The sequence below is a fragment of the Thunnus thynnus genome, chromosome 8 (assembly GCF_963924715.1).
Source record: "Thunnus thynnus chromosome 8, fThuThy2.1, whole genome shotgun sequence".
NCBI lineage: Eukaryota > Metazoa > Chordata > Actinopteri > Scombriformes > Scombridae > Thunnus > Thunnus thynnus.
Window position 1 is genome coordinate 15,271,866 of NC_089524.1, and position 16,111 is coordinate 15,287,976.

The following is a 16,111-nucleotide window of genomic DNA, read 5'->3' on the forward strand; positions in this document are numbered from 1 at the left end:
TACTTCAGTGATGCCTGCAAGACTTGGCTGAAGATGAGAAGCTGAGAGAAGGCTATGAAAGTAGCAAGTCCTTGTTCCGAAATAGTACAGGTGCGAAAGAGGGTTGAAAGGCAAGTCTCGCCACGTGTTGGCCAAGTATGTTGAGGTGTACAAGGAATTAACTCATGTTGCTGTTGGCTGTCAGTATACTTGCACACAGTGCCAAGAATAAATGTACAAGAAGATGCACATAGACTACCAGCTGCAACAAGGTTAACAAAGGTAAACCAACATAAACACAGCAATTATTACAGGCAAGCAGGTAAAAAAAATAAAATTACAGTGTCTATATACAGATGAAGCTATTTGACACTTAGAAAACAAACTGTCAGTGTGTTCTGATGTCTCACTGTCAAGAAATGGCAGTGAGGACTCGGTGCCACTTGATTTACAGTGACCCTGAGCTGCTGGGCAGGTCTCTCTTGTCAGTGACACTAGCAGACAGGGGACAGTGGTACGCTGTCATCCGTGGCTCCCGTGGCTCTGGTAGCTGAACAGGATCTTTGTTCCTGAAGGTGCCTGGGCGGGAAGCACTGATGATGGGACCACTGAATACCTCCATTTAGAGATTTGTTGCCCCCCGCCTTGAACAGTGACAGAGGTCATGCTAGCTTTTCTCTGTGGCGTTATGTCAGCTGTCTCAAATGATCTGTGTTCTTTATCTTTTATTTGAGTTCACCTTTGGGTCCTTTTTTTTCAGTACAGCTAGCTGTCTAGTAATATTTAAGAGAGAAGTCCTATGAAAAGTTTTCAGTGATAGAAGAAGCTATGGGTAAGAATATGATTCTGAGAGTGAGTGTGCTGAGATTTTATCCTTTGATTTTAGATTTTTCACTGATAATTGTCAAACCGTGCATGAAAGCATTAACTGCTTTAACACAGCTTGACACTGAGTCAATAGGGCATTGTTAAGAGCAGAGAGGACAGAGACTGATACTTTATCTCATTTGCGCAGTGGCTGATCTAAATAGGGTCCTCTTTAAATGGGAGTAAACTGCTCAGAGAGTCCTCTTCACAATGGATCTTTGTCAAGTACATGGTGTCCTATGGCACAGCTGTACTATGAAGTTGCATCGCCTTGGCCTCTTTTCCAGTGTGATATGGGGAGTCAGGGAATACACTGTCCATGTAGCTGAGAAGGAAGACTCTATCTTCTTCACATTTCCTTGATGTATGTCAGAAGATTAAGAAATGACAAAAAGGAAGAAAACTTACTGTAACTGCTTTTATCAGTAGCCCAGAAGATAAGACATAAGCTCTTTATTGCTGCTGTTACAGTACAGATTGGATCATTGCCAGTGTCATAAAGTGGAACAGAACCTCAAACATGGATTGTAACGAGCATTTCGTCTGGAGTGCCTAGAATTTACTGTAGTTGAGTCATATGGACTCCAATGTTGACAGTAATGTTCATATTTGTATTTGCATGATGTTAACATACGATTCCTTTGTCAACTGAACAGTTTTGTTGTTTGAAGAGTCATGTCACTGTTACATGCCTGACTTTAGGTGTGGACACTAAACCACAATTACATTGTGACAATGCTGAATTTCTTCCTAAAGGGTCAGTCTCACAAAATAACATCCTTTTTTCACTTACCCCTTGTGCTATTTACTGGTACTTTGTGACAAGAGCAATTTTTTGTCACCCTCAGGCATGGCTCTTTAAGGAACAATTCGACATTTTAGGGACTGTGCTTATTCACTTTCTTGCCAATAATTAGATGAGAAGATTGATAGCGCTCAGTGAATAAAAGACTGAAACAGGCAGCCTGGTTCTATATAAAGGCAATAAAATCTGCCAAATAAAAAACCTTTAAACTTTTATCTCAATTTCTTTTTTTTACTTGCCAGGAAAAGAAATAGTCACACCATCTGAGTTAATTATTGAGCTTTATGATGCTGGTAGGTAGATTTTGTTTCCTTCTGTTTCTAGTCTTTATCCTGCGCTATCTTAGCCGCCTCCTCTAGCTCCATAGTTAGTGTACAATTAATAGTCATGAATGCTTTAACTGCAGCAGGGAATGGCATATTTTTCATTCTCATCCACTGGTGTTTATGGTGATTATTTACTTCCTCAGTTCAGGCTTTTTTCAAAAGGACCATACACATGTTTTTGCATGCTTTCTTTTTAGAATCTGTTTTCCAATCTTCCAGGCAGCCGTTGGTTTCCATTTATTTCAGTATAAAGACTTGCAGAGACTTGCATAATCCATTAAAAATAAATCAATTTACTAGTGGAGGTAAGACACGTGGTGATCTAAGACACAGTAATGTAAACTAGAGTAGGCTATACAGAATTTGTAATAACTCTACTGTACTGTACTGTTACACTGTATGAGATATTCTGTGATGCCTGAGTTGATAGAAAGGCTAGTTGGCCGCCTGTAGGTTGAGGAATGTTCTTTTTAATTTTAGCCCAAGCAACAACATTCCCATCTTTAGCCATGCCAATGATGGTGTTCCAGAGGCCTTTGGAAAAAAAAAATAGAGGGATAGTGTGAAAGCTTGCAGCCCCTTCCAGCCAACCCCAATGACCATGCTGACATCAAAAGCTTCCTCCAATTAGTGTCAACAAATACACAGCTCCTGGTCTGCAGACAGGTTGGAAAGCTGGGTGTGTACCCACACTGAGTCAAATATCATCACTGAAGTGGGAACTTTACACTAGATGACAGTAAATTTTGGCTGGTGGTTGATAAGTCTGTTCTCCCTGCCACAAAGCTAGCAGGGTTTTTTTTTAACCTATGGACACCAAACTTACATTTTGGCTGAGAAAACCTCAGAATGAGTTCACCTGTCACCTAAAGGCAGAGAAAAAGTTTCTCAGGACATTCAATGAGACTACTTTAAAGAACAGGTTCACAACTTTTCAAGTCTTTCTTATAACAATAGTCAGGTGCCCAAATGAATGTTGAAATAAGTTCTGTCTGTTGGTTTTATATTGCTTTCTTCTATCGGGTTTGTCAGCCAGAGCTTGGAGGAAGTGACACAGACATGAATTACACACTTGACTATTAAAACTGTGACTTCCTGCTATAAAACTTATTGCATCCTAACGTACTTATACAGGAACTGCTTAAAGTACAGCATGTGACAAATATGTAACAGCCAGATATAGTGACTGCTATGACATTAACTAATTTTTGTGTTCAGTTGTGTTCAGTCAATTGATTTTATTTAGTTTTGAAATGTTAATTTTGTGCTGGTTCAACTGTATGGATGTTATCTTTATTAAGCTATGCTTCTGTGTTGGCGAGTGCACCCCTCATGAAACACAATATAGAGAAGATTCAGTTTCTGTGTGGCTAGATAGTCTTTGTCCTGACAGTGATTGTAAAGAACAACAGGAAGGTATTCCTTTTGTTTTGTGATGCCCTCTTTGTCTTTTTGGGCCAACTTAAAGCTCCGAACAATTTCTTCACTGTTGTCTGGTAATAAAAGTCTCAGCGGTTTTGCTAAGTGAAAAGACACACTATTTTACAGGGGAAACATAAACAGTGTGAAATGTCACACCAGTCAGAAGCATGTGCAGTTGCTTTCTGGAAACTAATACAAAATATGCATTGAAAAAAAAAAAGGATTCCCATACCAAATAACAAAAGGTTATCAGAGAAAGTTGTTTCATATTTCTTTTGGCTCAATATGAATGTTCTTTAAAAGTTATAACGCAGCTGTCTTTTCTATTCAAACAGTGTATAATTTACACAAGTGACAGTTCTTTGATATCACAGGCAGACACTAGAGAAAACAGAACAGACACTTGGGTTAAGTTGCTGAACACTGATAATATGAACTCTTACATGTTGTTTGGAGTACACCGTTGTTACCTGCATGGTTGTTTGAGGATTTATGTTTTCTTTAGTTGCGTAACTGATACCCACATGTCAACACTGGACACTATTGTTGGGTGACCTGTTATGGATTTTCACATTGATGTTGGATGCTGATAAGTCCAAACACAAAAACAGCCAATCTAGGACAGATTTGAAAAGACAAGTGTTATGACCAAAGCTTATTTTAGACGTTTATTTACAAATGACATTTTATGTACATTTTAATGTTAACATACAGTATATTTACATTACCTAGACATAATCATCACCCACTATACCCACAATGTTCCGCTTAATAATCATTGAACATTCCGTTAATATGCTCATCTGATGCTTTAAATTAAATAAAAGAACCCCACATTTGCCCCCATTTTGTTAAATTAACATGTCATACACTCGTACCAGCAATAGTTTTAGTTCGTAATGTCATTGTAAACCTTCTACCAAATTCATGTCAAGTATATCAGCACATTCAAATCCATTGACAGCATACATATCACAAGTTTAGACTTTTTTTTTTTTTTTTTTTTTTTAAAGTTTCCAGTAGTATAGGAGTAGTAGACGTCCAGATCAAGTCAGTCACATTCCAAAAAAAATGAGTGCAAGGACCTCTACAATAAAAAAGTGATTAAAATCTTACTTTAGGAATATGTATATGCAGACAATGGTTTCCTGTAGGAAAGGTGATTTCTGATGACATTGAAAGTTTTGGACCGAATCACTGAGGTAGAGAGATTCTTTCTCTTGCTTGAAAACATTTTAATCCACTGCAGCTTGCTCTGCTGGTCCAAGTGGAAGTACTGTGAAAGACTTTGTACAAACCCAAAATGCTAGCATATCTAGCAGCTGTGCAGTATGTGCAATGGCTTTCAGAACCAGGCCTCTAGGGGACCAATAATACTAACCCTTTTCTTCCTTTAGATAAAACTAAATCATGCATTATTTCCCTTTGAACAATCCAAAAACACATTATGCTACAGCAGATAAAACATATTCATCATTTGTTTACCACTTGTCCTCATCATCAATATTACCCAAATATTTGATGTGTATTCACATTAAGGGGTGTGTTATAATTGGTGATTCGGTGTCAGCTCACTGCCACAAGATTCTCAGGTTCTTGGCTGATAAAAAAACAGAATAATAGGTGTTTACTGGGGGTGGGGTGGGAGGGGGTCTGATGGTGCAACAGTGTAAGAAGCCTGTTACTGAAGGGCAAGTCACTTTGGTTATTGTCTCTGAATCTGTGTGCCGACAGTGTGAGACCTTCAAAATGCCAATATAAATACACAATTCTAATTTCAACTTATAAAACTCTGTATAATTTACTTAACTTTTAAGGAAGCTCCTCCAAAAATCACATTACTGCACAGAAACAGTGAATGCAAATACCGTCCTGGTCCCTCTCCACAGAAAGGAGAGTTAACAGAGCTGTTAACATTTACTTTTGACTTTACTTTCATACTAGCATCCACCGAGGTTCAGCTCAGCTTGTCAGCGCTGTCCTTACTCGGTGCTTTTGTCAAGCTATAGGATCTCCACTTTCTGCGAGCAGACCAGGTCACTGTTGACCAGATTCCACATGTGCATGAGGTCCGAAGGGAGCAGCTTGTGCACGACAATCATGCTCTTAAAGAAACAAGGTTCTCTGTTCAACTTACTGTTCTTATTTCTCACCAGGCCAAACGTCTTAAAGGCATTGTGTTTTATAGGAGTGACCTGAAGCACCTCCAGACACATGCCCAAGAAGACATCATCAATGGGGTAGAGCTCCAGGGTGTCTGCGACCCAGTGAAGCCTCCTCGCCAGGGTGCCATCCATCAGAAAACCCCCTCCACCTGCATATGGAGGGTAGTGTGTCTTACTATACAAAGCCTGGGGGATGTAGTATTTGTTCTCTTTCTTACGAATGGGCCTAGCCTTGAAAATCACATCCCCGACAAACAGGTTCTTTGCATGGTTGCTGCTTTCTAAGAACTCAACAATGTTCTCTACGCTGACAAAGACATCATCGTCCCCCTTGAAGACATAGCGCACTCTTGGGCAGTAAGTGTGGAACCACTTGAGGAAGTGGGTCTCCTTGAGCGTGAGGTTGAAGAAGCTATCCAAGAAGTCCCATTGGAGGATATCCCTGTAGATGTAGTCCTCATACTCCACAAGCTTCTGATGATTTGCTCTCTCCGCCTCATTGGAAGGTTTACCAAGAAGGAAGAGGGTCTTTATCCTCTTGCCGTCCACCACCTGCTCTTTACCCCAGGTTTTTCGAATGACTTCCCTGCGGTCGTGCTGGGTGGCCACCGATTTAATTACCATGAGTAAATATATCTCACCTGAGCACTTATCTGGGTGGTTGAGGAGCATGGGGAAGTAACGACAGTGTCGATAAAGCATGAACTGCTTGAAATTGTTCTCCAGGCCCCTGAACCAATCCTGGCCAGAGAGATTGAGGTTGGCGCTGCAGTTGGAGCTGGCTACATCCCAGGTTCTGGGGCTGTTGTCCTCAGTGACACTGGGTTTCTGTGTGGTGGCCCGAGATCGAGGCAGTGGTTGGTGTTTGCTAACCTTCCAGAAGCTTTTCATCCCCAGGTAGGAATCTGTCCTCTTTTGCAGGGCAGCACCAGACTCCACTTCCTCAGAGGCATCCATGCGAGCCTGCCTCTCGAGTTCAAACGAAGCCCCCATATTGATGCTCCCTCTCTGGACGACAGTAAGAGCCACCACTGCCAGGAAAAACATGACACTCACCCTCTTGTACACCTTCCAGCGATCTCTGTTGTTCATCCTAGGTGAAGACAAAGATCACAGTTGTCGGTCACAGATACGGCAAAATTATGAAACTCATATACCTTTTGATAGAGGAAAAGGTAAATATTGAATTATATAAATGTCATGATACATCATATGATACATTAAGAAGCCCTACATATTACTGAGTGTATTATACAATGAGTTTAAAAGTTAGCTGAGATTTTTTGTTTTTTGTCTTGTTTTTATTTTAAAATGTGGAAATTAATCTTTTAATAGTCTTATTTCTATTTATTTAACTGTTATAGGTCTAATAGTAAGAATCACATACCAAATGATTGAAATTAGTTATTCATTGATACCATGGACATACATTAGGTCTAAAATAAAATTAAAAAAAAACAAAAAACGATGAAAATATAGATGAAAATGCACAAAAGTAATAAATGATCCTTTGAATCATGTTTACTATACCTAAAGAGGAATGTTTGTTGTTTTATGTGTAGCCGGTAAAGCAAAGAACAGCATATTGAGAGAATAAAATTTCAATATGATGACAATGAGCTTTCTCTGTAATTCATATTTGCATACACACCATAAAATATGATATATATATATATATATAAAAGGTAACTGTTTCCATCATAGCCTAGGTTTTACAGTAATCTAACCTATGCCCAACAATAAAAGACAAGCAGCAGGGTAATATAATTTTCAACACGCTAACAGTCAGACTGACTCACATAAGGTGTCACTTTTTATTGAACCATTGTCACCTCTGAAAGAACATGTGGAATGTACTTGGAGAGTGAAGTAAGTACTGCACGTCAAATTCTCACGTTTCCATCATGTCATGCCAGGGCTCGTTACACTCACACGACCCCAGAGACACTCCCATGTGGGGCCCCCTGGTTTCTACCTTTGAAGGAGAGTTTTCCTTTAATAACTACAAACAGTGTGAATTCTATATAGCCAATTCTGGAACCAGGTCCATGCAATCAAAAAAAGGTCATTTTAACGAAATCCAGCCTTTAAATTAGAGCCATCTACACTTGTTGTCAATGACAATTCACTTCAGAGTTTTTTGGAGATACATCTTCAAACGAAGGCAGAATCGATCGGGACACTTCAGACAATCTCAAGAAAGTCTATATTGTCGAATTCTTTCCATATTTTAACCCCCTTCTATACTATTACAGATCCACGGTATCACCTTGAAAATTTGCCTGAAAATCAGAGCTTCATGCTTTAAAAGCTCATCCTTGTCTTTTTTTTTGTTGCTCTTGTTTTTCCCAAAAATTGCTCTTTGATTGGAGCGACATATTGTTCACCTAATTGCAAGAAGTATTCCGTAAAAGTAATAAGTTAAAATCTTGATGAATTAGCCTACTTCAAGGCAGTTTTAACATTTTGCGTTGTCCGACACCTTTGGAAGGATGGTTCTGTGTCTAATATGCAGAGAGGATAAAATAGATAACGAGCGTTAAAAAAAAAAGTTAAATAGCCTACTATTAAAAGAAATGTTTAAAAAGGCACTTACATTTTCTCTAATGATTTATCCGATCTGTGAGGGTTTCTTCGAGGAAATAAACCAATAAAATGCTGATTGTTGAGCACAGAAAAGTCGAATGGCTTTGAGTTTATGTCGCTTTGGCTTTGGGGCAAAATGATAAGATAATCCTTTAGATCCGATACAGTCTTATTGCAAACTGAGTTGTGATAAGGGAGCAGAGAAGCTGCAGATGTGCGCTGTGTAATGAGCGCTGCTCAGGACTGCTCTCACCCCCTCGCCGAGATCCCCTTTTAAAGACTCGGCCCCCGTTACGTGGATCACGCACACGCGCGCGCGCGCGCACACGCACACTCACAGGACGCGGATGATGAATGGACATGGAGGGAGGCAAGAGTCCGTGAGTGTACACACAGGACTTTCACCACAAGCAAGATCCATCATAGTTTACAATAACCTCTAAGACAAAGAAAAATAGCCTCTTGGATTTCTTTTGTTACCGTCACCTGTGAGAGTGAAATGTACCAAACAAGTATTATTCGTTTTATTGGAGGTTCTGGATGTGATAAGGGGAACTGGCATGTGATGCAATCATGTCGTGCATATCATTTCTCACGTGTGAAACTGAGTTTCACTTCCCTGTAACGGCTCTGACACGAGGTTTAACCAACCACCAAAATGACTGTAAAATTTAGTTTTTCAGCATTTTCTACACCACTTTAAGTGATAAACTGCATTTTCTGCAAATTTGATCTCCCTACATTATTGTGTAAAAAGTGTTTCACAGACCCACACTTGCAGGAATAATATATAAATTTCAAGAAATATGAAATCCCTTTATTTTAATATATACATTTAGCCCAAAACAGTCAAATTTAAGAATTCTGATTATAAAAATATCATACTTTTAGAATGGAGAACTCCTTTTCAGGTTTAAAAACCTGAAAAAAATCCTCAAACAATGCTGAGGACTATATGTACTCAATAGTTGTTACAGCCCTGTGATTTATATTTTGAATCCAAACGTATCCTGAAGTTCCAAAGCTCCATAGTTGACACAGTCATGCGTTGATTTTTTTTCCTGCTTCTATCTGCATTTTCCTGTAATAAATAGTTATCCTGGTCTCCTCATATTTTTGAACTAAAATCATATCTTAAGTAGCAATATCAGAGAATGGAAATACTAAAGTAAGTAACGACACATTTACACAAGTATACTTTACTTGAGTAAATGTATCCTTACTTTCCACCACTGTGACAACTTACCTCGCTGCTCCAGGCGTGTTCACTTATCAGAATCAATTAATAATTTCCCACTAAAATGACGACATAGAAGGAACTTATTTTTATTGCACCAATCCCCATTTATACTTAAGTAACATCTTTGAAAAGCCCATCATCTCTTCAACTCAACACACTAAGGTACCAGTGTACACTGAACAATGGCTATTTACATCTTATATTAATACTTATGCCATATATCTTATCACTGTATAACATTAACTGACACCAGTAGTTTCGTTTCTACTATTACTGCTATTTGCAGCTAGATGCTACTGTATGATACCTTCACAAGAAACAGATAATAAAAAACAAATTTATTTGCCTAATAACTATACACTGTTACAGCTCAATGCACATAACTGTTCAAACCATCTAATTATACCCTAAACACACCTCTGCCTAACACATCCCTGTTGCTATGTAGGTCAGCTTTTTTAGTGTCATAACCTTTGCACATTTACTGTGCACTTGGGTCTGAGGTACAACCATATACTTACATCCATCAGATGGTGAGAAACTGCAATTGAATGCGAATGCTGCTCCATGTCTCTTTCATGTGTAAATGGGTGTTTTCTAACACACTCGCGACAACAACTTTACAAGCTGGTGATACAGTGATGACTATGCAATTGTCAGCTGGTTTTGTTGGCTTTCAGCCCTCTAGTGGCCAGAAATTCATAAATGCAACTTTATGTGAAGCTAAATATATAAAGTGACCAAACCACTTCAAATCAAAATGTCTACCATGAGGTGACAATGGAAACTTGTAAATTGTGAATTTCTTCGGTTTATATAAACTGTTTGCTTGTGATATTGACCTTGAGGGAGCAGCCTCAATAACTAACTGCGCCATAATAATTTGCTAAACTCTTAGTGGTATTATTCTGTACTGTTTGGTATGTCACTGACGTCAGCAAGAGGTCCTGGTGTTAATGTGATGTCACAGAGCAAACTCCACTGGTTTTTATCAGCTTGCCAGCCTTTCACAGCCATTGTGTAAGTAAGGATTTCATATATTTGACAGCCAATAAAAGTGACATATCACTTTTATAGGCCTACCAAAAGAAGGTCATCACTTCTGATGAATGCATATCTGCAACAGGACTCACACATCTTGCCTACAGTTACTGGATATCAAAAAAAAACTTAGGATTTTGGTTTCTGTCAGGTGTTATAATCTAAGAAATCACAAAGTACTGTAAATACTGTATTTCATTTTCAGTCTTAAGGTCTCTCAGCCATGAAAACAAAATAAGGAGTGGTGATGGCACCACAACCACACTTAACCCTTGTTGTGGCAAACTGTGCTCTTCCGCCTCTTTATGGTCTGGGGAAAGAACAACAAAATGTCTCTCTGCGCTTCAAAACAGGAATTTTTCAATCCGAACACAGCTGTGATCCAAAATCCCTACTTCCTCTCCTTCTCTCTCCATTTCCTGGATCCAACCAGCCATCCTTCTCCCTAGCCATGTGCATCCTGTTGCCTGCCGGCAGTGTTTTTTCCCGTTAAGATTTTTTTTCCTCTCTGTGGATTCAGACTCTGAAACTGCTGAAGTGGAGTGGTGATGGACACCTCAGCCCCTCATCGTTCCCTTGGCTGGCAAGGCGACATTTGTCACTGATGTTTAACGGAGTCATCGGCCATTAAGGAAAGCTGAGCTCTGTGAGCACAATGATTCATTATGTGTTATTGATGTGATGATATGACCTTGTACTGGCATTTTAAAAAACATTGATAATGTTTAACTTATAATGATTCTTCTACAAATTGCAAAACGATTCTTGAGCTTCCTGATCACTATATTTTTGGTTTTCATATGAAAACAGCTACATTAAAGCTGCACTAATCTATATTTTTATATTAACAACGGATTCAATGACAATGGCTTGTACTGACAAACCCACAGATAATTTTCACCCTATTCTGCAGTTAGCTCACCTCTATGGACCATTTTAGCATCTCTCAGCTCATTGTTTTAGTTTTACATCCCACAACTTTACTGGTTTGGTTCACCCTCACTGCTCTCATCAATCTTGTTCCCAGCTGCACCAGGCAGCTGTTTTCAGTGAAAAAGCTTTGATGTGCCCACTGTGTGCTTTCTGCCCAGCACCAAACGGCAGACAAAAGAAGTTGCTGACGAACATAGTGAAGCTTTCACTAAAGAGACAGATATTTCCCCTTAAGAGTTGGTGAAGATCAAAACAGCTAAAAGGAGAATGAATATTGACTTGGCTTATTGACTTACATTCATCAAGTGGCCAGAAACACAACTACAGATGAAAGTTAATGTTGCTCAGTGTCTTCTGAATGTATAGAAAACATGTTTGCTTAAAGGATAAGACTGGTGATTTTTTTTTATATTTTTCTCATTGTAAACAAATCTCATGTGCAGAGGCTATCCAACAATTAATTGATCCTACTTACAAGTATTGTGTGTGTATCCAAAGTCTGATATATTGTATTCCTCTGTGCCGTAGACCTCTGTGGTTGTCCAAAAACTATTAAAAAGATATCAATGAGCCAAATTGTTGCACTGGGTGACATATGGGCCACTACGGATGACTGTGGTTCCATTTACAGTGCTTCATCTACAGTGGTGTGGCTCACTGATGTGTTTTTAATACTTTTTGAATAACAATGGAGGTCTATGGCACAGAGGAATAAGATATATCAGGCTTTGGATACACACACAATACTTGTATGTAGGATGAGTTCATTGTTGGTTTGGCTCTGCACATTCGATTTCTTGACAATAAAAAGAAATATAGAAAATTGCCAGACATGTTCTTTTAACAACTTTATAAGGCAATAATGTCAATGTTGTATTTACAGCTTGTTATGCTGCCTCCAACAGGTTAAAAACATCTATAAATTCTATTTTAACTTACTTTAGTATGGTGTAATCTATGGCTTTAAATGACTTCTGTGGACCAGTAGGTATTGCAATAAAATGATAGTCCTTATCTCCACATACACAAGTAGGCATAGGCACTACGTAGGCACTTGTGTGACCACATGATCATGTTCTCATAAATGGAGAAACTAAAACAATATTACAGTAGAGATCATTAGACTTCCTGATCCAGCTGAAACAAGAAAAAAGATGGTCTAAAATACAACGTTATATTTATTATTATATTATATTATATATTTTTTAATGTTTTATCCCTCATACTAAAATGTGCATAGCACTTTCCTATATCCCTGAGTGGTTGAAAATATGCACTTTCAGGGAATATTGATAGGGTGCGTAAGGAAGAGGGCTCTTAATCACAGAAATCTCAAAATAAGTATTTTTTCCATGGATGGAACATAGGTCCAAGGTCACAATCGAGATACTGGGGTTAATACTTAAAGAAATCTTGTGTCCCTGTCTGATGAAACCTTTCAGTGATGAAATGATTTAATTTGACCCACCCTCATTTTACACAACTCCCTCCCACCACCACTCCATCAGTGATAACTTTCTACTCAACTGCTCCTTTTCACCTTTTGTTGTAGTTTACGCAAGAATGAGGAATTCAAGGTGAGCCGGGGACAGGGGGCTGGGCTGGTAAGAAAAATAGACTGTTAATAAGAAATGGAAAACCTTGCTGATACTTTTGGCCCAGAGGAAGTCCGTGCTAATCCTTTGTTGGGTTTAGCACACCTGGGAGACTTGGGAGAGGATTACCTTTGGTCTGTCCGACTCTTGTCAGCTATCTGCCTAGAATGAACAAGCCTCAGAAAATTCATGTGTCCCTCCTCTTTTAGATAAGTGAGGGGCCCTGGCTGCTAGCTCCTCAGTCACCATGAAAGAATTTACTGCTGAGGAAGAAAAAGTGGCTTGAGGGGATCTTTCTCTCCCTCCTCTTTTTACTTTTCACCTTCCCCTCCCTCTTTTCCACTCAGCCATCAACTGAGGATGTTCTTCTCTGAAAAGGCTGATAGAACAAAGGAGATGTGATCAGAATGTGTTATGAATGCCCCTGTCCGTTGTGGCTCAAGGTAAACACTTGCCTCCTTTCTAACCAGCCAGAGGCCCATATAGGTCTAGTTAGCACTCTAACAAGGTCACCAGCTACAAAGCATAATCTGAAATACTCATTCATGCTCTGATGACTTCTTCTGGCAAATATTTCTGGTAAGGTTTTGGTAGTGCTGACATACATTGCTGTTTGTTTCAAATGCATCACTGATTTAGGCTTAAGTGTGCCTCAGGCAGAGAGTGACAAGTCACAAGAATTATGTTAATGATTTACACAACGCTGTTTTGGGAAACCTGGTGTGTTCATTGTGTGATCAGCATTTTGCACCATCAAAACAATCAGAGAAATTTACTCACTGTCTCAACTCAATGTCAACTTGCTCGCTTTTTCCGGAGCACAAACATGCGACTATTGGATGTTGACCTGAGGTAGTTTTGTCTATCAACTATCTAACTGTCTGAACTATCAAGCCTGACCTTTGGGTGCTCAGATAACATGTACATGTACATGAACATCTACCGTTCCGCAACAACTGAGTAAATTCTATCTGAAGACCAGGTGATACGGTTGAAAGTTCCAGAACAAGCAAATAAGTGGACCTTGAATTGAGATTGTTTTGTCAACTGCTGTTTGTAATGTCAATAATCTACTATCAAGCCCAAAGTCCTAAAAGTGCTCAGAGTAATGGAAAGTTTGAACATCTACTGTTCCATTCTAGCAAATTCCATCTGCTGATGAAGACCAAGTGATACTGTCAAAATCCCCAGAACAAGCACATATGTGGACCTAGGTGGAACTGAGTCAACTGCTGTTGTTGATGTCAAGTATCAATTGTCAAGCTCAAATCCACAAATGTCGCTGTCATCAAGAGATAAGTCACCCATGGTGCATACAGACCCACAGGAAGGCAACTAGCCTGGCTTGCTGTTAAATCGATGCAGCTGTCATTTGCAACAGTGATTTGTCTTTTATCTCTTTCCTGTTCAAGAATCAACAGCCTTAGACCAACACCGTCCCACAAAACATGCTAACCCGCAGCTGGGATTTGCAATTGTGTACACACAGAGAAAGTGCATCCACGTTAAAGGTTAATGGATAGTTTTGTGAGGACATTCCTGAGAAGGTCAGAAATTTAAAAGGTGAATTCCAAATAAGCTCCAGTCTTTATTCTGTTTGATGAGTGGCCTCTTGGATCTTTAACATTATCGTGTTTTTGAACATATTCGAAGCTCTGTCAAGAACGCCGCCCTCTGTCAATATGAAAGTTAAACAGTGTTTTGTTTTCCTCGCTCTTTAGTTCGCTACACTTACCAAAACTACCAAACATGGCCTGAAAGGAAAGACACACAGCTTCAAGTATCTGTGACAAAGGGGCAGTTGTGGGGGTCACTTCAATCAGTCTGTTCAAAAGGATTGGTCAGGAGGAAACAGGAGGGTCGGGAGACAGAGACACTGAAATGCTCTCTCTAGTTGGTTGGCGTCACCTTTTATCAGTAGAGCACATTGGTGTCTACTGATAAACATATCTGAGAGGGATGCCAGTAATCCTGATAATGCTCCACAAAAACATGCCCCTAAGCAAGCCAAGCAACCTGTTTCCCTCTGTTTCCGATCTTTGTGCTAAGCTAAACTAACCAGCTGCTGGCTGTAGATTTATATTCCACAAGCAAATGTAAGAGTGGTATCAGTTGTCTCATCTGACTCTCTACAAGAGACAGAATGACCCAAAATGTGGAACACAAGCTGTTTCCCGGTTCAGCTTTGTCCCACTGTACTTACTATATGAATACAGATGCAAATCCACTTTTCTCTACTTTCAAATATAAAAAAGGTAACTTGGAATTTGTTTACAATCTGTCTGCTGGCGATGATGTGTAACACCTGCTCTGTGGACGCTGTCTTGTGCCAAGTTGCTTCCTTAGATCTCAACAACAAAACTGGTGAGTACACTGACAAATGACAAGGTGTAAGTGACAGGTGTGGCAGCGAAAACTACAGAGGATCCAGGTGATCAGAATTATCACAATAAAGACATGAAAATGTCGTCATTTTGTTGAGCAATAATCATATCTTGATTAAACCTTGTAAATCCTCCTTCCTCCTTCCTCCATCTCTCTGTACAGTAATTACAGTATGTCTATGCTAGAATAATACCTGGTCCAAGATTAGATAAGAAGCACATAGTGGACCTCAAGATTATGCAATAAAACGACTTTAAAGGACAGGCTCACCAGTTTCCAAGTCTGTCTTAAAGCAACAGTCAGGTGCCCCTATGAACACTGAAAGAGGTTTTCCTGTAATCATCCCTTCTGTTCATACTGGCTATTAAAAGACCCCCTTCAAATGCATTTTCAATCTAAGTGATGGGGGCTGAAATCCAGTGTGTCCACAGAGTCATTTTGTGCAAAAATGCATTCAAAAATTCATCTGAAGCTTATATGAGGCTTCAGCAGTCTGTGTTAGTCATACCAAGTGGATATCTGCCACATGTACAGTCTTTTTAGCATAAAATTTCCCCTTTGTGTTTCCTCGGACAGTGTTTCTCCGTTGAGCTGCAATGGAAACAAAAGGAGGGACTTTTACACTAGAAAGACTACAATGCTGAAAGATACTGAATTGATAAAGCTTCAGATAAACTTTTAATTATATTTTTGCACAGGAGGAGGACTGTGAATTTTGTCCATTCCTTCCATTGTAAGTGCATAATGAAGGGGTCCTCTAATGGCCA

The 16,111-nt window shown here is 39.3% G+C and overlaps 1 protein-coding gene across 1 annotated transcript; it reads right to left on the bottom strand.

Annotated features, from left to right (window-relative positions):
* Nucleotides 1-4,041: 4,041 nt before the first annotated feature.
* b3gnt7 (UDP-GlcNAc:betaGal beta-1,3-N-acetylglucosaminyltransferase 7) lies at nucleotides 4,042-8,407 on the bottom strand. Its single transcript, XM_067596727.1, has 2 exons — nucleotides 8,161-8,407; nucleotides 4,042-6,657 (listed from the first exon to the last, which is right to left on the bottom strand). Coding segments are annotated over exons 1-2 (1,257 nt in total). The 5' UTR covers nucleotides 8,163-8,407; the 3' UTR covers nucleotides 4,042-5,402.
* Nucleotides 8,408-16,111: the final 7,704 nt, after the last annotated feature.